The sequence below is a fragment of the Haliotis rubra genome, unplaced genomic scaffold (assembly GCF_003918875.1).
Source record: "Haliotis rubra isolate DU_JTF1 unplaced genomic scaffold, ASM391887v1 Scf25, whole genome shotgun sequence".
NCBI lineage: Eukaryota > Metazoa > Mollusca > Gastropoda > Lepetellida > Haliotidae > Haliotis > Haliotis rubra.
Genome location: NW_025766558.1, coordinates 1398081 through 1418536, shown reverse-complemented (window position 1 = coordinate 1418536; position 20456 = coordinate 1398081). Strand labels below are relative to the sequence as shown.

Genomic DNA, 20456 nt, shown 5'->3' with positions numbered 1-20456 from the left:
AATGTATACGTCATTTCTCATAGAGGGCGCTGTAGATCTAAGGCAAAAAAATGTCAGCGTACTGTATGTTCACGTGTGGAATGTTTTGATTTGCTTATTTACAACATTAAATATATTGCAATGGCAAGAGAAACGTAATTACCTTAGATTTATTGCCATTAATTAAACACAAAATGACAAAATTTGTTTTGCCCTTGGATTGGCAGTTGTCACTGGCTGTGAACTGTTGCATAAGCCTCATTTAGTCGGCAAGGCACAGCTCTTCCGAGTCACCGTGTCAGAAACTGTGACGAGTCGGGCTCATAGCTCCTCACCTGTGCAGACACATTCGTGGTGATCGTGTGCGCCACTAATACTACGGAATATGAATTCTATAAGGATACTTGGAGGGTCACCTTTGCGGCCATCATCTCTGTGGAAGGTTTTGGTACAGTACCGGACACTAAAAACTTCCCCTATATGGCGTCAGAAGGCCCCAGGAGTTCAGAACAATTCAAAGACAGCCGTGCCAAAGATTTCTGAAGTAAAGCGAATAATTGGCTTGGCTAAACCAGAAAGATTGAAATTAGCAGGTGAGACCACTGAGAGCCCCAGACATGCCATGACTAAGCATATTTGGTGTGAGTGAGTATTATTTTATGGTGTTTTAGCAACAACGTTGCTTAGGATACAGGAAATATGTTTCACACTTTGTAGACTTTTGTCCAATCAAAACAGGCCCCCTTTGTGACAAGTGTCCATTTTAACAAATTAGCAAACAGACTGCCACCACAAATATTACTTGTAATATCTCAATGACAGGATATATGGATGTGTTTCTTAGACAGTTTAAGAGGTATTGAATCAAGAAATTGCAATGAGTGTTTGAAAAAATGGAAGAGCTAGATGTAGTGACAGTATCATGCCCAGTACTTATAGATAAAATATATAAGTAAAATTGTAAACATATAATGCCTGCCCAAATGATCAAAAATTCAACTTTTGTCATGGACTTGTTGATAGTCAGTTTTCATAAGGTATAAAAATGTAGTTAAAACCAGTTAAACAATCAGTTTCAAACTGGCAACATCCACCACAATATTTTTCCAAGCTAACTCATGTGGATGAATATTTCAATTCACTATTTTCAATGTAAAGCCTGATTTATGAACTGAGCTTTACATATTCTGGAAAATCTTATGGATGGTCTGGATTGAAAGGCAGTGCTTCCCTCCAGGTTTAGGAAAGTCTCTTTCCTTTCAGATGTTTATTCCTAAGAAGCTAGAATTTATACGGAATTAGTTGTACAGCCAGCATCTGTCATTCAGAATACCCTGTCTTGACCTTTTTCGAGGCTGCTTGATTAGAAAACACATTCTGACTGTCACTTTGCCAGTCTGGTAAGCGAAGCACACGTTGGGTGAAAGATCTCTTGTATTGCTTGGATTGAGATGCCCTGGTACAATAGGTGCAGTACAGGACCCCGTTTCACAAAACTCTTGTAAGCCTAAGATCTCGTAACTAGAGATGTGACGGTATAGAAATTTCACGAAACAATACATATTGCGATATCTTGGAACGATACGATTCGATTCGATGCAAATCGCGATATGCCATGTTTAGTTATTTTCTTTTAAAAAGTATATTTTGATAGCAAGGTACAGTGTAAGTTTTGAAATAACCGTCAATTTCTGGTGAAAATTAACAGTTTTAAGATCAACGATACATATCACGATACGAAAGAAAGAATTGATATATATATATATATCGTTAGATAAAGTATCACGATTTTAAATTCAACGATATATCATCACAGCTCTACTTGTAACTGTTCTTGTAGCAATCATACCTCATATACTGTAACATAGACTTACAGCAGTCGTAGCGATACGATAACTTTGGGAAAAGGAGCCCAGGATGATATACCCTGGATGATATATTGATATATTCTAGTGATTTAGCAGCCAGCAATATCCAAGCTATTATGACATGGGACTAATGGCTGGTCAAACCATGTGATTGATGTTGTAAGCAATGGTCCATGCTGTTGTCACAGAATCTCACCACCCTTTCCGTGTAGTCATGCAATAAGCATAGGTTGCTGGGAACCTTTTCTCACCCAAATCCCTGACAAGTATACAAGTTTAATCTGTCGCCCACAACAATATTCCAGGTATAAGGCCATGGTCTTTTGATTGAGATCTTGATTGATATGATGGCATGCAGCTAACCTTGGCCCTGAACGTGACAACCAATGAGTTTAGTCACATCTTGTGACAAGCTCGGGATGCTTGAGACCTATATTCTTGCCGAAATCCCGCATGTTAAACTGAAGATTGTCTGGGTGGAACTAGTACTTGACTGACTGACTGACTTAGTTTGGTTTTAAGCCGCTTTTAGCAATATTCCAGCAACATCACCGCGGGGGACACCAGAAATGGGCTTAACAAGTACTTCAGATGACATTGTGTACCCCATGTGGTTTGCGGAACAGAACAGATCCACAGTGACCCATGGGTGTTGTCGTGAGACCTGACTGAAAGTGAAATGCATGATTAGGTGGTCACAAAGGGGGAACAGGCTGATAGTGGAGTATACCGTATCATCATTCCTGATGGTGTGGACCATCACTGTCGTCAACTGGATTTGGGGATCATTTCTCAGAAAAATTTCTGTCAGCCATGATGTATCTGGAAAAGTGCCAACAGCTGTGTACATCATCCAGTCATAACCGTGGTCTGTGACATAGTTGTTGTAATGGCTGGCCCACTGTAACTGCCAGTATGTATTGTTCCACTACTAGGCAGATAACTGTGATATCAGCTGTTTATGACTTTGGATGAAAGGAGAGTATAATATCACTACTCACGTGGAACACAGATGGCTCAGGTGGACATTTAATTAATGTTGATACACAGATGATGAGCTGATTACAAATATCTCAACTTGATAGCTCTTCATTTCATATAATGAAATATATCCATACATATACACATATTTCCACGCCTTTCCGAGCTTCCCAGTTGTTTACAGGGTCAAATATGTAATTATATTTCCATGCCACCATATAATATTAATGTCTCTGTCCATGATCTGTGTATAATGACAACTAGAAAACTCCATGGGTTTAATTTATTGTTTTATTGAATGTGCAGTAGCAGAGTAAAATATACCCCCAGTGTTTCATAGTTTAAGAAGGCAAATATTGGAAGCTATCATATATAGAGAATACTACACACGGTCTCATTACATATGAATTATACGAAACGAGTGTCCTTCCTATGGTATCTGACCGAGGCGAAGCCGCGAGTCAGAAACCATAGGAAGGTCACGAAGCTTCAGATAATTCGTGATGTAATGAGACCGAGTGTGGTATTTTATTTATTACCCACGTCTTACATACATTGAATTGACAAAATAGCGTATTTTTGTTATTGTTGTGGTTTCAAACCGAAACCGGTTGCATAAAGAGGTTGCGGAAGAATTTGTCCTGAAGTACACTTTTGCATGACGTCACACTGTATTGACGTCACTACGCCATTCTGCTGTCCCCTTGGTAACCGACGTCATGATGCATGTCAGTTGTCATCGCCTCTCGTACAGCCTCCTACAGTAAACTACTCCGTAGCACCCCGTTTCTTGGTTTGCAACTGCTTCACTCGTCTAACATCACTGGTGGAAACATTGCGTATATGTTTTCGACGGATATAATGTCTCAGTTCGACTCACAATTAAACAGCGACACGGCAACGTTCGCAATGTTTACATTCCCACAATGCATGTAAGTTGTAGAATGAATGAATTCACGTGTTTGTTATGAATGAACAAGTAGTTCTGTCACAACGTGACCTAACTGAGAGGTCATCGGTTATCCAATCAAATCGTTAGAATCTCAGGTCAAGTCGTTACGACACAGATCAACGCGATACGACACTCGTGTGACGTACGAGATTAGTATGCAACTACCCATACGTTGACCACATGGGTAATAAATACATGTACCTCTTAAGTCTAAGGCTTTGAGTAGTCCCATCCTGATGTGAACCTGTACCCTCATCACACAGACGGAGATGTGTGGCTATGAGAATGCCTTGCTAGAACGTGTGATTCATCCATACATCAACTGACAGCAGCCACCAACGCAAAAGTTCAAACATCACCATTTTGTATATGTGACAGCTTTAAAATAGGCCATAGTGTACGACTATTGTTACTTCAGAGCTTGTGACATGCTGTGTGTGGGTTACTGGACGTCCATGTTGACTGTATTCTGTGTGTGGGTTACTGGACGTCCATGTTGACTGTATTCTGTGTGTGGGTTACTGGACGTCCATGTTGACTGTATTCTGTGTGCGGGTTACTGGACGTCCATGTTGACTGTATTCATGTGTGACTGGATCGTATTCTGTATTCTGTGTGCGGGTTACTGGACGTCCATGTTGACTGTATTCTGTGTGTGGGTTACTGGACGTCCATGTTGACTGTATTCTGTGTGCGGGTTACTGGACGTCCATGTTGACTGTATTCTGTGTGTGGGTTACTGGACGTCCATGTTGACTGTATTCTGTGTGCGGGTTACTGGACGTCCATGTTGACTGTATTCTGTGTGCGGGTTACTGGGCGTCCATGTTGACTGTATTCTGTGTGCGGGTTACTGTGTGTGGGGGTTACTGGACGTCCATGTTGACTGTATTCTGTGTGTGGGTTACTGGACGTCCATGTTGACTGTATTCTGTGTGCGGGTTACTGGACGTCCATGTTGACTGTATTCTGTGTGTGGGTTACTGGACGTCCATGTTGACTGTATTCTGTGTGTGGGTTACTGGACGTCCATGTTGACTGTATTCTGTGTGTGGGTTACTGCGTCCATGTTGACTGTATTCTGTGTGTGGGTTACTGGACGTCCATGTTGACTATTATTCTGTGTCGTGGGTTACCGGGCGTCCATGTTGACTGTATTCTGTGTGTGGGTTACTGGACGTCCATGTTGACTGTATTCTGTGTGTGGGTTACTGGGCGTCCATGTTGACTGTATTCTGTGTGTGGGTTACTGGACGATGGGACTTACTGTGGCGGGCGTCCATGTTGACTGTATTCTGTGTGTGGGTTACTGGACGTCCATGTTGACTGTATTCTGTGTGCGGGTTACTGGACGTCCATGTTGACTGTATTCTGTGTGTGGGTTACTGGACGTCCATGTTGACTGTATTCTGTGTGCGGGTTACTGGACGTCCATGTTGACTGTATTCTGTGTGCGGGTTACTGGACGTCCATGTTGACTGTATTCTGTGTGTGGGTTACTGGACGTCCATGTTGACTGTATTCTGTGTGTGGTTGACTGTATTCTGTACTGGGTTACGGGCGTCCATGTTGACTGTATTCTGTGTGTGGGTTACTGGACGTCCATGTTGACTGTATTCTGTGTGCGGGTTACTGGGCGTCCATGTTGACTGTATTCTGTGTGGGGTTACTGGACGTCCATGTTGACTGTATTCTGTGTGTGGGTTACTGGACGTCCATGTTGACTGTATTCTGTGTGTGGGTTACTGGACGTCCATGTTGACTGTATTCTGTGTGCGGGTTACTGGACGTCCATGTTGACTGTATTCTGTGTGCGGGTTACTGGACGTCCATGTTGACTGTATTCTGTGTGCGGGTTACTGGACGTCCATGTTGACTGTATTCTGTGTGTGGGTTACTGGACGACTCCATTCTGTGTGTTTACTGGGTTACTGGACGTGTTGACTTCTTATTGTGGGGTTACTGGGACGTCCATGTTGACTGTATTCTGTGTGTAGGGTTACTGGACGTCCATGTTGACTGTATTCTGTGTGCGGGTTACTGGACGCGTTGACTGTATTCTGTGTGTTGGTTACTGGACGCCCATGTTGATTGTATTGACTGTATGTCTGTGTGTGGGTTACTGGACGTCCATGTTGACTGTATTCTATATCTGCGGGTTACTGGACGTCCATGTTGACTGTATTCTGTGTGCGGGTTACTGGGCGTCCATGTTGACTGTATTCTGTGTGTGCGGGTTACTGGGCGTCCATGTTGACTGTATTCTGTGTATGGGGTTACTGGACGTCCATGTTGACTGTATTCTGTGTGCGGGTTACTGGACGTCCATGTTGACTGTATTCTATGTGCGGGTTACTGGGCGTACTGTTGACGTCCTATGTTGACTACTGGGCGTATTCTGTATGTGTGTATTCTATGTATTCTCGGGGTTACTGGACGTCCATGTTGACTGTATTCTGTGTGTGGGTTACTGGGCGTCCATGTTGACTGTATTCTGTGTGTGGGTTACTGGTTACATGGACTGTCCATGTTGACTGTATTCTATGTGACTGGTTACTGGTGCGGGTTCCATGTTGACTGTATTCTATGTGCGGGTTACTGGACGTCCATGTTGACTGTATTCTATGTGCGGGTTACTGGACGTCCATGTTGACTGTATTCTGTGTGTGGGTTACTGGACGTCCATGTTGACTGTATTCTGTGTGTGGGTTACTGGACGTCCATGTTGACTGTATTCTATGTGCAGGTTACTGGACGTCCATGATGACTGTATTCTGTGTGTGGGTTACTGGACGTCCATGTTGACTGTATTCTGTGTGTGGCATAGCAGCCATTTTGGAATCCTCATTTCTGCACGTTTCATAATGACATTGCATACAGCAAATATCTGGTGTGTGATGAGAATGGTCATTTTAGTATTTATCTGAATTCCCCCATGGGAATGAACACAAAAGATTTGTTTCAAGTTCAGGTTAAAGGTTGACATTAAATTTTATCTGTAAATGAATGAATACGATCAAGGGTTAGCCTCTGTCAGAAATCACAAAGGGTGACTCCATTGGGAGATATGACTGCTGGGAAACATGCAAGAATGTTTGTGATTCAAGCGCAATAATCACTTGTTGTCATGGGAATCAGTTGATTCTGCAATGAACAAGCCCTGAAAGATGTCTCTGACTTTTAAGTATGACTGAATAGATATGTAATGGGTCACTAATTTTGCATAATAACGCACAGCATTTCAGTCTTACTGTCACAGACTCAACTGCACCTACAGCAAGAAGTCATCATGGTTTATATTGTAGTTATGCTGAGAGTACTTCTTGATCTCCTGCCAGGGCTAGCTCAATGTGCCCAGTACTTAGAGATGAAACATTGCCATCATGTAAACATATTTATGTTTCTGTGTTGATGTTTCATGTAGTTATTCCACTGTGTGCTGGTTGTCTCCAGGTGCGTTGGGGCTGCTGGTGGTGTCCAGTAGCGTGACCATGGCCGTGCCGTTCTGTATCGGGAAGGTGATCGACATCATCTACACAGCGTCACAGGAGGGGAAGATGGAGGAGAGACTCAATTCACTCTGCAAGATATTACTGGTGGTTTTTCTCATCGGAGGAGTCGCAAACTTTGGACGGGTCTATTTGATGACGGTCGCTGGCCAAAACATTGTGAAGAGTCTTCGAGAAAAGTTGTTCAATTCAGTTATGAAGCAAGAAATTGGATTCTTTGACAAAACTAAGACTGGGGAGCTGATAAATCGTTTGTCGGCCGATACATCACTTGTTGGACAGTCTGTGACAAACAACATATCTGATGGACTGAGGTCGATAGCACAAGCTGTAGGTGGGGTTGGGATGATGGTGAGTTGGAGGGTTTGATGGTGAGTTGAAGGGGTTGATGGTGAGTTGAAGGGGTTGATGGTGAGTTGGAGGGTTTGATGGTGAGTTGAAGGGGTTGATGGTGACTTGGAGGGGGATAATGGTCAATTGGAGTGGGAGAAGATTATGAGTTGGAGAAGAATATCCTTGAGGTTTTTTGCTTCGACATTGAAGTTAAATATTTCAGTCATTTGGTTACACAGTTATATGAAACCTCTTCAAGTTATTTTCAAATATTAATTTTCAAGCCCCTAGTTATCATTGACTATGTTTTGTTGCCATTGTTTTCAGGTGTATGTCTCTGCCAAGCTAACAGCGATATCCTTAGGCATTGTGCCGCCAGTGGCCCTTGTGTCTATCATATATGGTCGGTATGTGCGGAACATCACCAAGCAAGTACAGTCCTCTCTGGCCAATGCCACTCAGGTAGAGAACTACTTTCCTGTCAGCACTACATATTCCTACATCATCCTGAATTACTAGACAATGCATTTAATGTGTCAGACATGAATTGGAGAATTGAATTGTTCCCAGACAGTGATGAGGGGAGACAACTATGAAAAGTGGAAGTGACATGTAGAAAATTCTAGTTCTAGATGCCTTGTTTTGCATTTTCATGTGCTTGATTCTTTGGAGACTATGATAGTATCTTAACAACTGCAGCTTGCTGAAGAGAAGGTGGGCAACATCCGCACCGTGCGAGCATTTGCACAAGAAGAGAAGGAATGTGAAGCCTATAACCAAAAGATCGACCATGTTCTGAAGTTGTCATACAAGGAAGCATTGGCTCGTGGAGTCTTCTGGGGATTTGTGAGTACCTGCACAGCATAATTGGTTCAATAAAGATAAGGACTGGCTGGTACAAAACACACAGCTTTACAAACCTAACTTCTGTCATCTGGGATGTCAGGTAACTGTGCATTCAGTCTAAAATATAAATAATCTGGAATATCTGTCTAGAACATGAGTTATCTCTCCATGTCTCTGTCACAGGCATCAAGTAATATTGTTATACTGTCAGTATGTTGCATGGAACAGACAGGAATGTATGGTACTGTGGTCATGCAGTCAGTATGTAGCATGAGTTATCTCCCCTGTTTCTGACAGGCTGGGATGTCTGGTAATGTGGTCATGCAGTCAGTACATAGTATGAGTTATCTCTCCTGTTTCTGACAGACTGGGATGTCTGGTAATGTGGTCATGCAGTCAGTATGTAGCATGAGTTATCTCCCCTGTTTCTGACAGACTGGGGTGTCTGGTAATGTGGTCATGCAGTCTGTATGTAGTATGAGTTATCTCCCCTGTTTCTGACAGACTGGGATGTCTGGTAATGTGGTCATGCAGTCAGTATGTAGCATGAGTTATCTCCCCTGTTTCTGACAGACTGGGATGTCTGGTAATGTGGTCATGCAGTCAGTACATAGCATGAGTTATCTCCTGTATGTAGCATGAGTTATCTCCCTGTTTCTGACAGACTGGGATGTCTGGTAATGTGGTCATGCAGTCAGTACATAGTATGAGTTATCTCCCCTGTTTCTGACAGACTGGGATGTCTGGTAATGTGGTCATGCAGTCTGTATGTAGCATGAGTTATCTCCCCTGTTTCTGACAGACTGGGATGTCTGGTAATGTGGTCATGCAGTCAGTATGAGTTATCTCTCCTGTACAGACTGGGATGTCTGGTAATGTGGTCATGCAGTCTGTATGTAGCATGGTAGTATGAGTTATCTCCCCTGTTTCTGACAGACTAGGGGATGTCTGGTAATGTGGTCATGCAGTCAGTACATAGTATGAGTTATCTCCCCTGTTTCTGACAGACTGGGGTGTCTGGTAATGTGGTCATGCAGTCAGTACATAGTATGAGTTATCTCTCCTGTTTCTGACAGACTGGGATGTCTGGTAATGTGGTCATGCAGTCAGTATGTAGCATGAGTTATCTCCCCTGTTTCTGACAGACTGGGATGTCTGGTAATGTGGTCATGCAGTCAGTACATAGTATGAGTTATCTCCCCTGTTTCTGACAGACTGGGATGTCTGGTAATGTGGTCATGCAGTCTGTATGTAGCATGAGTTATCTCCCCTGTTTCTGACAGACTGGGGTGTCTGGTAATGTGGTCATGCAGTCAGTACATAGTATGAGTTATCTCCCCTGTTTCTGACAGACTGGGATGTCTGGTAATGTGGTCATGCAGTCAGTACATAGCATGAGTTATCTCCCCTGTTTCTGACAGGCTGGGATGTCTGGTAATGTGGTCATGCAGTCAGTACATAGTATGAGTTATCTCTCCTGTTTCTGACAGACTGGGATGTCTGGTAATGTGGTCATGCAGTCTGTATGTAGCATGAGTTATCTCCCCTGTTTCTGACAGACTGGGATGTCTGGTAATGTGGTCATGCAGTCAGTACATAGTATGAGTTATCTCTCCTGTTTCTGACAGACTGGGGTGTCTGGTAACGCCATCGTGCTGTCAGTGTTCTACTACGGAGGGCTGATGATGACCGAGTCACAGATGACAGTCGGAGAGCTGTCGGCGTTCCTCCTGTATGCAGCCTACGTGGGAGTGTCTATGGGAGGTGAGCTCTCACAACTTGTACACAGCAATAAGTGGGCTGGTTTCCTGAACCTACAAACTGATGATGTTCTTCATTCCTTAGTGCATGTGTTTTCACATAGATTTTACTGTAAGCTCATCTAAAGATGGTATTGAATATGTGTATTTTAGGCTTGACGATTTTCTACATAGAAATGAAGTATGGTTTATATTGCAGGCTTGACGACTTTCTACACAGATATCAAGTATGGTATATATTGCAGGATAGATATCAAGTATGGTATATATTGCAGGTTGGACAGCTTTCTACATAGACATGAAGTATGGTATATATTGCAGGCTTGACCACTTTCTACACAGATAAGAAGTATGGTATATATTGCAGGCTTGACGACTTTCTACATAGACATGAAGTATGGTATATATTGCAGGCTTGACGGCTTTCTACACAGACATGAAGTATGGTATATATTGCAGGATAGATATCAAGTATGGTATATATTGCAGGCTTGACGACCTTCTACATAGACATGAAGTATGGTATATATTGCAGGCTTGACGACTTTTTACACAGACATGAAGTATGGTATATATTGCAGGATAGATATCAAGTTTGGTATATATTGCAGGCTTGACGACTTTCTACACAGACATGAAGTATGGTATATATTGCAGGCTTGACGACTTTCTACACAGATATCAAGTATGGTATATATTGCAGGCTTGACGACATTTTACACCGAGCTGATGCGTGGCCTGGGGGCAAGTTCCCGACTCTGGCAATTGATGGACAGACAGCCCCAGATTCCTGTGACAGGTATACACTTATTTCTTCTTCCACTTTCGTCACCCACCCAATCTGGTGTATGATGTACAATATCAAGGGTTTTTTTATTTATCATTTAATGATGTACCGGTATTCAGCAATATTAGAGCCATGTGAAAACCACCTGTAAATCTGGAGCAGTGATTGATAGCAAGGTTTGTTGTATTGGAGTATGACATCACAAGTCATTGAGCCCATATATATCAAGGTAGTCCTGTTCTAACCAAGAATCCCAAAGGCGCCAACTAGCATACACATTATATTTAATCTTCATTTCAGCCGGTCTATCACCGTCCAGTTCGCCGCAGGGCAACATTAGCTTCAACAACATCAATTTCCATTACCCATCCCGTCCCGAGACAACAATTTTCTCGGACCTGAGCTTGAATGTCCCATCTGGCTCTGTGACTGCCGTGGTTGGTCCCAGTGGGTCGGGGAAGTCCACGCTAGGTGCTTTGCTTCTCCGCATGTATGATCCCACGCAGGGTAAGTATGCTCCATAACACTCCTACGTATGTACAATCCCTCACAGGGTAAGTCTGATCCATACCACTCCTACGTATGTACGATCCCTTACGTATGTCTGATCCATAACACTCCTACGTATGTACGATCCCTCACAGGGTAAGTCTGATCCACACCACTCCTACGTATGTACAATCCCTCACAGGGTAAGTCTGATCCAAACCATTCCTACGTATGTATGATTCCATTCAGAGTAAGTCTGATCCACACCTCACTCCTATGATTCCATATGTCTGATCGATCCCTCACAGGGGTAAGTCTGATCCACACCACTCCTTCAGATGTAATGATCCCTCACAGGGTATGTCTGATCCAAACCACTCCTACTGTATGTATGTACGATCCCTCACAGGGTAAGTCTGATCCACACCACTCCTACGTATGTACGATCCCTCACAGGGTAAGTCTGATCCACACCACTCCCTCATCCCTCACAGGGTAAGTCTGATCGTATGTGCGATCCCTCACAGGGTAAGTCTGATCCACACCACTCCTGCGTGTATCCCACACAGGGTAAAGTCTGATCCACACCACTCACAGGATCCCTTCACAGTAAAGTCTGATCCACACCACTCCCTACATGTATGTAAGTCTGATCCCTCACAGGGTAAGTCTGATCCACACCACTCCTTTGTATGTACGATCCCTCACAGGGTAAGTCTGATCCACACCACTCCTACTGTATGTACAGGGTAAGTCTGATCCCTCACAGGGTAAGTCTGATCCACACCACTCCCTAATGTGATGTACGATCCCTCACAGGGTAAGTCTGATCCACACCACTCCTAGGGTAAGTCTGATGTACGACGATCCCTCACAGTATAAGTCTGATCCACACCACTCCCTCGTGATGTACGATCCCTCACAGGGTAAGTCTGATCCAAACCACTCCTACATGATGTAATGATTCCTCACAGGGTAAGTCTGATCCACACCACTCCTTCAGTGTATATGCGATCCCTCACAGGGTAAGTCTGATCCAAACCACTCCCTAATGTATGTACGCGATCCCTCACAGTATAAGTCTGATCCACAACACTCCTAATGCATGTAATGATCCCATTCAGAGTAAGTCTGATCCACACCACTCCTACGCATGTATGTCACATCCCATTCAGAGTAAGTCTGATCCACACCACTCCTACGTGTATGTACGATTCCCCCCTCACAGGGTAAGTCTGATCCACACCACCCCTACGCATGTACAGATCCCTCACAGTATAAGTCTGATCCACACCACTCCTACATCCCTGCACTATGTAAGTCTGATCCCCCTCGATCCCTCACAGTATAAGTCTGATCCACACCACTCCTAATGTATGTACGATCCCTCACAGGGTAAGTCAGGGTAAGTCTGATCCATCCACCCACTCCCCTCACAGGGTAAGTCTGATCCAAACCATTCCTACGTATGTATGATCCCTCACAGGGTAAGTCTGATCCACACCACTCCTACGTATGTACGATCCCTCACAGGGTAAGTCTGATCCACACCACTCCTACGTATGTACGATCCCTCACAGGGTAAGTCTGATCCACACCACTCCTACGTATGTACGATCCCTCACAGGGTAAGTCTGATCCACACCACTCCTACGTATGTACGATCCCTCACAGGGTAAGTCTGATCCACCACTCCACTCCTACATGTCTGATCCACATCACTCCTTTGTAGTATACGTCCCACAGGGTAGTAAGTCTGATCCCACACAGGGTAAGTCTGTTCCACACCACTCCCTGCATGTACGATCCTTCACAGGGTAAGTCTGATCCACACCACTCCTACGTATGTACGATCCCTCACAGTATAAGTCTGATCCACACCACTCCTACGTATGTACGATCCCTCACAGGGTAAGTCTGATCCAAACCACTCCTACGTATGTACGATTCCTCACAGGGTAAGTCTGATCCACACCACTCCTTAGGTATGTAATGATCCCTCACAGGGTAAGTCTGATCCAAACCACTCCTAATGTATGTGCAGATCCCTCAGAGTATAAGTCTGATCCACACCACTCCTACGTGTGTGCGATCCCTCACAGGGTAAGTCTGATCCACCACCCCTACTCCCCATTCAGTAAGTCTGATCCACACCACTCCTCGTGTGTGCGATCCCTCACAGGGTAAGTCTGATCCACACCACTCCTACATTATATGCGATCCCTCACAGTATAAGTCTGATCCACACCACTCCTACGTGTATGCGATCCCTCACAGGGTAAAGTCTGATCCACACCACTCCTTAGGTAATGATGCACGATCCCTCACAGGGTAAGTCTGATCCAAACCACTCCCTCACGTGTATGCGCGATCCCTCACAGGGTTAAGTCTGATCCACACCACTCCTACGTATGTACGATCCCTCACAGTATAAGTCTGATCCACACCACTCCTACGTATGTACGATCCCTCACAGTATAAGTCTGATCCACACCACTCCCTCACAGGGTAAAGTATGCGATCCCTCACAGGGTAAGTCTGATCCACACCACTCCTACGTATGTACGATCCCTCACAGGGTAAGTCTGATCCACACCACTCCTACGTATGTACGATCCCTCACAGTATAAGTCTGATCCACACCACTCCTACGTATGTACGATCCCTCACAGGGTAAGTCTGATCCACACCACTCCTACGTATGTACGATCCCTCACAGTATAAGTCTGATCCACACCGCTCCTACGTATGTACGATCCTTCACAGTATAAGTCTGATCCACATCACTGTATGATCCCACACAGGTTAGGTACGCTCAACGACACTCCTAAGTATGTACAATCCCACACAGGTTAAGTAGGCTCAACGATGCTCCTAAATATGTACGATCCCACACAGGTTAAGTACACTCTATGGTACTCATACATTTTTACAATTATTCCCTAGTCGAGCCCATGGCACTTCCTCGCATACCTTTTGTATGAAGTAGTGTTACATACTGTATCCATGTTTACAGTGCACATATTAGGGGTAGCTGTAGCGAAGTATACAACATTCTTAGATCCTGTACTCGACTGACAATCACAGTGCTCAGACAGTTGGAAGTCCCATGCTTTATCAAAGATTAATTGCATTGGCATTGAGATTATCGTAACAGTTTTACTTAACACAAACTGTTTTAGAATGAGCCTACTGTTGTAAGGGAGAGCACAAGATCCCTAGTTTGCTAGTTTGTTGATAACAAATGAATAAGTGAGTGAGTTTAGTTTTACGCCACACTCAGCAATATTCCAGCTATATGGCAACTATCTGTAAATAATCGAGTCTGGACCAGGCAGTCCAGTGATCAACAGCATGAGCATCTATCTACGCAATTGGGATACGATGACATGTGTCAACCAAGTCAGCGAGCCTGATCACTCGATCCTATTAGTCGCCTCTTATGACAAGCATGTGTTACTGAAGATCAGTTCTAACCCGGATCTTCACGGGTAGACAAACGCGAGTGTTACTGAAGATCAGTTCTAACCCGGATCTTCACGGGTGGAGACAAGCATGTGTTACTGAAGATCAGTTCTAACCCGGATCTTCACGGGTGGAGACAAGCATGTGTTACTGAAGATCAGTTCTAACCCGGATCTTCACGGGTGTTTTATGGATGAAGAAGCTGATCATCCATAAACACTTGTCATTCTTGACATATGACTGTTTTGTAGGAAGTGTCCAACTTGATGGCCAAGATATCCGTGAGTTGAACCCCACCTGGCTCAGGAATCAGATCGGAACTGTAAACCAGGTAAGTTGTATCATCGTCCATGCATCATCACCTGTATTATGATGTGTATTTTCCCTTGTCAGCCTTGTGTTTGCGAGCTGCCAGTGGCACCTTCCGTGGCTCATGGATATTTGTCCTGTTGTCCCTGAAGTTGTCACACTGTTGCCGACATCACAGGTACCCTCTCTGAATTGACCTAATCATCAGCAATAAATGTTTCCATTCAGGATTTCAAATATTAAGATTATGAAGTGTACAGTAAATGCCCGAATGTGCTGTGCTTCCTAGGAGCCTGTGTTGTTCTCCTGCTCCATCGGTGAGAACATCGCCTACGGTGCCTCTGACCCAACCGCTGTGACAAAGGACCACATTGTTATGGCAGCCAAACAAGCAAACGCTTACAACTTTATCCAGTCATTCCCGGAGGGCTTCCAGACTCTTGTCGGGGAGAGAGGACACATGCTGTCAGGTAAGCCCACAACGTGGTGTCTTGTCCATGTATCACCAGGATGGAAGCTGCTGTTGCACAGATGCTACTTGATACCGGAACAGGGCCTCCTTCCATCCCATGCTAGGGTCACCTTCAAGGGACCAGGAAATATTAGTCACTGCTTCACTGCTTCACTCCTGTGGGACAAGTTCATGCAATAACTCAGTGTGCTTGTGGCTGCAAGAGTTGAGATTGATAATATGATGTGCCATTGAGATTGACATCCAATGATCGAGGAAAAAAAAAAGCGCTTTGTTGCGTGGATATGTTCGCTATATAAATATCCTATAATAATAATAAATAAATAATAATCTCACTGAGAAGAGTCGTGTCTCCTAGTTGGCTATGGTTTCAGATTCATATTCTAGTCCCTGTCCGTCAGTACATGTCTGTTCATGAGGTCTTTGTTAGTCGTAATCACATAAATATATGAACCAATCACTTTTTTAAACATACTCTGTCCATCAGTAATTCTGATAATGTCTGTAACATCCTTAGTGAATAGGGATCTGGTGGGTATAAGGTCAAATCTAGGAGATCTTCAGATAGCATGGATTGTAATTGACTGACCCTTTCAGATGTTGAGTAGTATGGATTAACTGACTGAACCTTATCAAGTGTTTGGTAGTATGAATTAACTGACTGAACCCTATCAAGTATGTGGTAGTATGGATTAACTGACTGAACCCTATCAAGTGTTGGGTAGTATGGATTAACTGACTGAACCCTATCAAGTGCTGGGTAGTATGGATTAACTGACTGAACCCTATCAAGTGCTGGGTAGTATGGATTAACTGACTGAACCCTATCAAGTGTTGGGTAGTATGGATTAACTGACTGAACCCTATCAAGTGTTGGGTAGTATGGATTAACTGACTGAGCCCTATCAAGTGTTGGGTAGTATGGATTAACTGACTGACCCTATCAAGTGTTGGGTAGTATCAGAAACAGCCTTTAAATATTGATTCAGTAAGAAGCTATTGAACTGTTTGTATGTTTGCCTGCAGGTGGCCAGAGACAGAGAGTTGCTATAGCAAGGGCGATCTTGAAGGTAATATACAAATATTTAAAACAGTAACAATTGCTGCTCAAAAGAAGTATAAAGAATACCTGAATTTGTTTCATATGATTTTTTTTTCCCTCGCCATGAAGTGAGGGGGATATAGGTTTGAGCTCCGTCTGTCAGTCCGTCCATCCGTCTGTCTGAGATGATGGGGACAGATTTTCTCAGAAACCATTATAGATAGGGAAACTAAATTTGGTATGTGTTTTCAGAACATGAATGCCTTGATGAAGTTTGAAAATGTCAAACGTATTACAATTTGTTACAGAGTTATGGCCCTTGTCATGCGTTTCATGACTTAGTGCATGGTGTCCCAAAGGGGAACAGATTTTCTCAGTAACTGTTATAGAAGGAAACCATATGTGGTATGTGTTTTCAGGACATGAATATCATGGTGGAGTTAAATACAGGATCTTCCAGCATGACAGATTATTGTCATATGTAAAAATCTAGTGTGCTTATACTTCTGTTAAGTAGGACATACATAATGTCTGCATTCACAGGTCACCTTTGTTGCATCTGAGTAATCTGAATTATATATTTCTTAATATTTCTGTGTTAAAATATTTGGCCCTAACATTATGAATGGACGAAGCTGGGGCCAGGGGGGTGAGAACGCCAGGTCTATAGCCTGTCATGAAGTAGCTATTAAGTGGTCTTGGTTGATTGACGACATGGGACTTTGCTGAAGTTATCAACCACTGATGGCTGGGTGGGCTCTGCTCTAATATGGCTGTAATTCTGGGGATTATGTGCGAAGATATACGTAATATCATGTCAGTGACAATATGTACTTGCTTCCAGGATCCCAACATTCTACTTCTGGATGAAGCTACGAGGTATGCCGGCAGTTCAGAAGCAGGTTTTCTTATCAAATATGGATTAAGAAATTATCTTGTTATACTTGTGTATCGCTGGTTGTTATGCGAGTTTATTACGGAATGACATACCGGTACCGGTACATTACCAGTGTAATGTGAGTCTATTACCTGTGGCAGGTGAGTATGTTACCTGTGTAATGTGAGTGTATCACCTGTGTAATGTGAGTCTGTTACCTGTGTCAGGTGAGTATGTTACCTGTGTAGCTTGAGCATATTACTAGTAAAGCATGTGTATTACCAGTGTAAAGTGGGTTTATTACCTGTGTAAGGTGGGTGTATTACCTGTGTAGCTTGAGTGTATTACCTGTGTAAGGTGGGTGTATTACCTGTGTAACTTGAGTATATTACCTGTGTAAGGTGGGTGTATTACCTGTGTAACTTGAGTGTATTACCTGTGTAAGGTGGGTGTATTACCTGTGTAACTTGAGTATATTACCTGTGTAAGGTGGGTGTATTTCTAGTGTAGCTTTAGTGTATTACCTGTGTAAAGTGGGTGTATTACCTGTGTAAGGTGGGTGTATTTCTAGTGTAGCTTGAGTGTATTACCTGTGTAAGGTGGGTGTATTACCTGTGTAAGGTGGGTGTATTTCTAGTGTAGCTTGAGTGTATTACCTGTGTAAGGTGGGTGTATTACCTGTGTAAGGTGGGTGTATTACCTGTGTAAGGTGGGTGTATTACCAGTGTAAAGTGGGTATATTACCTGTGTAAGGTAAGTGTATTACCTGTGTAACTTGAGTATATTACCTGTGGTACGTCTGTGTGTTTCTATATGACAGTGCCCTGGATGCAGAGAGCGAGTATCTTGTACAGGAAGCCCTGGAGAGGCTGCTGGTAGACCGGACAGTTATCACAATAGCTCACAGACTCTCTACAATCAAAACAGCCAGTCAGATAGCTGTGATAAACGATGGCTGTATCGTAGAGGTTGGCAGCTACGATGAACTGATGTTGCTGACAGATGGGATGTTTCGGAGATTGGTCGAAAGACAAACTATAACACGATGAGAAGCAGCATAATTTACAGACACAAGTTCTACATCAAAATATATATTAATATATCAGTGATAGTGTTCCACTAGTACCTTAGTCACATGGGTTAGGGACTGTGTTGAGATCAAGGGGAGGTAATCTAACCCGACCATTCAGGATAAGACCGTATACCAATACAGGGCTGTCCTCATATTACCCCATTTCACCTGCACCTCTATCAAAACAAATTTATGGATGAGTGCACAAAACACAATCACCTTCATCCCTTTAAGATAATTAACTCTTCACCTTATAGTAGCTGGGATGTAAGTGATGTATCACCTTATAGTAGCTGGGATATAAGTGGTTTATCACCTTATAGTAGCTGGGATGTAAGTGGTCTATCACCTTATAGTAGCTGGGATGTAAGTGATGTATCACCTTATAGTAGCTGGGATATAAGTGGTTTATCACCTTATAGTAGCTGGGATGTAAGTGGTCTATCACCTTATTGTAGCTGGGATGTAAGTGGTCTATCACCTTATAGTAGCTGGGATGTAAGTGGTCTATCACCTTATAGTAGCTGGGATGTAAGTGGTCTATCACCTTATAGTAGCTGGGATGTAAGTGGTTTATCACCTTATAGTAGCTGGGATGTAAGTGGTTTATCACCTTATAGTAGCTGGGATGTAAGTGGTTTATCACCTTATAGTAGCTGGGATGTAAGTGATGTATCACCTTACAGTAGCTGGGATGTAAGTGGTTTATCACCTTATAGTAGCTGGGATGTAAGTGGTTTATCACCTTATAGTAGCTGGGATGTAAGTGGTCTATCACCTTATAGTAGCTGGGATGTAAGTGGTTTATCACCTTATAGTAGCTGGGATGTAAGTGGTTTATCACCTTATAGTAGCTGGGATGTAAGTGGTCTATCACCTTATAGTAGCTGGGATGTAAGTGGTCTATCACCTTATAGTAGCTGGGATGTAAGTGGTTTATCACCTGCTGGGATGTAAGTGGTTTATCACCTTATAGTAGCTTGGATGTAAGTGGTTTATCACCTTATAGTAGCTGGGATGTAAGTGGTTTATCACCTTATAGTAGCTGGGATGTAAGTGGTTTATCACCTTATAGTAGCTGGATGTAAGTGGTTTATCACCTTATAGTAGCTGGGATGTAAGTGGTTTATCACCTTATAGTAGCTGGGATGTAACCTTACAGTAGCTGGGATGTAAGTGGTTTATCACCTTATAGTAGCTGGGATGTAAGTGGTTTATCACCTTATAGTAGCTGGGATGTAAGTGGTTTATCACCTTATAGTAGCTGGGATGTAAGTGGTCTATCACTTTATAGTAGCTGGGATGTAAGTGGTTTATCACCTTATAGTAGCTGGGATGTAAGTGGTTTATCACCTTACAGTAGCTGGGATGTAAGTGGTTTATCACCTTATAGTAGCTTGGATGTAAGTGGTTTATCACCTTATAGTAGCTGGGATGTAAGTGGTTTATCACCTTATAGTAGCTGGGATGTAAGTGGTTTATCACCTTACAGTAGCTGGGATGTAAGTGGTTTATCACCTTATAGTAGCTGGAGTGTAAGTGGTTTACCACCTTATTGTGGCTGGAGTGTAAGTGGTGTAACAAGTCATAGAAGCTGGGGTGTAAGTGGTGTAACACCTTATTGTGGCTGGAGTGTAAGTGGTTTACCACTTCATAGCTTTTAAGTTGTTTGTGGATAGCTGATGAAATGTTGACAAAGCTTTTTGATATACATT

General features: G+C 43.2%; 1 protein-coding gene and 1 long non-coding RNA gene across 2 annotated transcripts; one reads left to right on the top strand and one right to left on the bottom strand.

Moving 5' to 3' along the window:
• The first annotated feature begins 36 nt into the window (after positions 1 to 36).
• LOC124279398 (ATP-binding cassette sub-family B member 10, mitochondrial-like) lies at positions 37 to 19663 on the top strand. Its single transcript, XM_046715219.1, has 12 exons — positions 37 to 572; positions 7234 to 7640; positions 7950 to 8084; positions 8322 to 8468; positions 10097 to 10232; positions 10932 to 11027; positions 11316 to 11522; positions 15221 to 15300; positions 15568 to 15748; positions 16777 to 16820; positions 17637 to 17671; positions 18490 to 19663. Exons 1-12 carry the CDS (start codon positions 365 to 367, stop codon positions 18716 to 18718), a joined length of 1905 nt encoding a protein of 634 aa, XP_046571175.1. The 5' UTR covers positions 37 to 364; the 3' UTR covers positions 18719 to 19663.
• On the bottom strand, positions 19048 to 20239 carry LOC124279401. The gene is made up of 4 exons (XR_006899358.1): positions 20194 to 20239; positions 19930 to 19995; positions 19744 to 19809; positions 19048 to 19123 (listed from the first exon to the last, which is right to left on the bottom strand). It is a non-coding gene; the product is annotated as an uncharacterized LOC124279401 (long non-coding RNA).
• Between the last annotated feature and the right edge of the window lie 217 nt (positions 20240 to 20456).

Coding starts and splice junctions, on each gene's coding strand:
- LOC124279398 (XM_046715219.1), top strand. CDS start 365: ATGAATTCTATAAGGATACTTGGAGGGTCACCTTTGCGGCCATCATCT. Junction 8,469..10,096: donor GTGGAGTCTTCTGGGGATTT/GTGAGTACCTGC, acceptor TGTTTCTGACAG/ACTGGGGTGTCTGGTAACGC. Junction 11,028..11,315: donor GCCCCAGATTCCTGTGACAG/GTATACACTTAT, acceptor TCTTCATTTCAG/CCGGTCTATCACCGTCCAGT.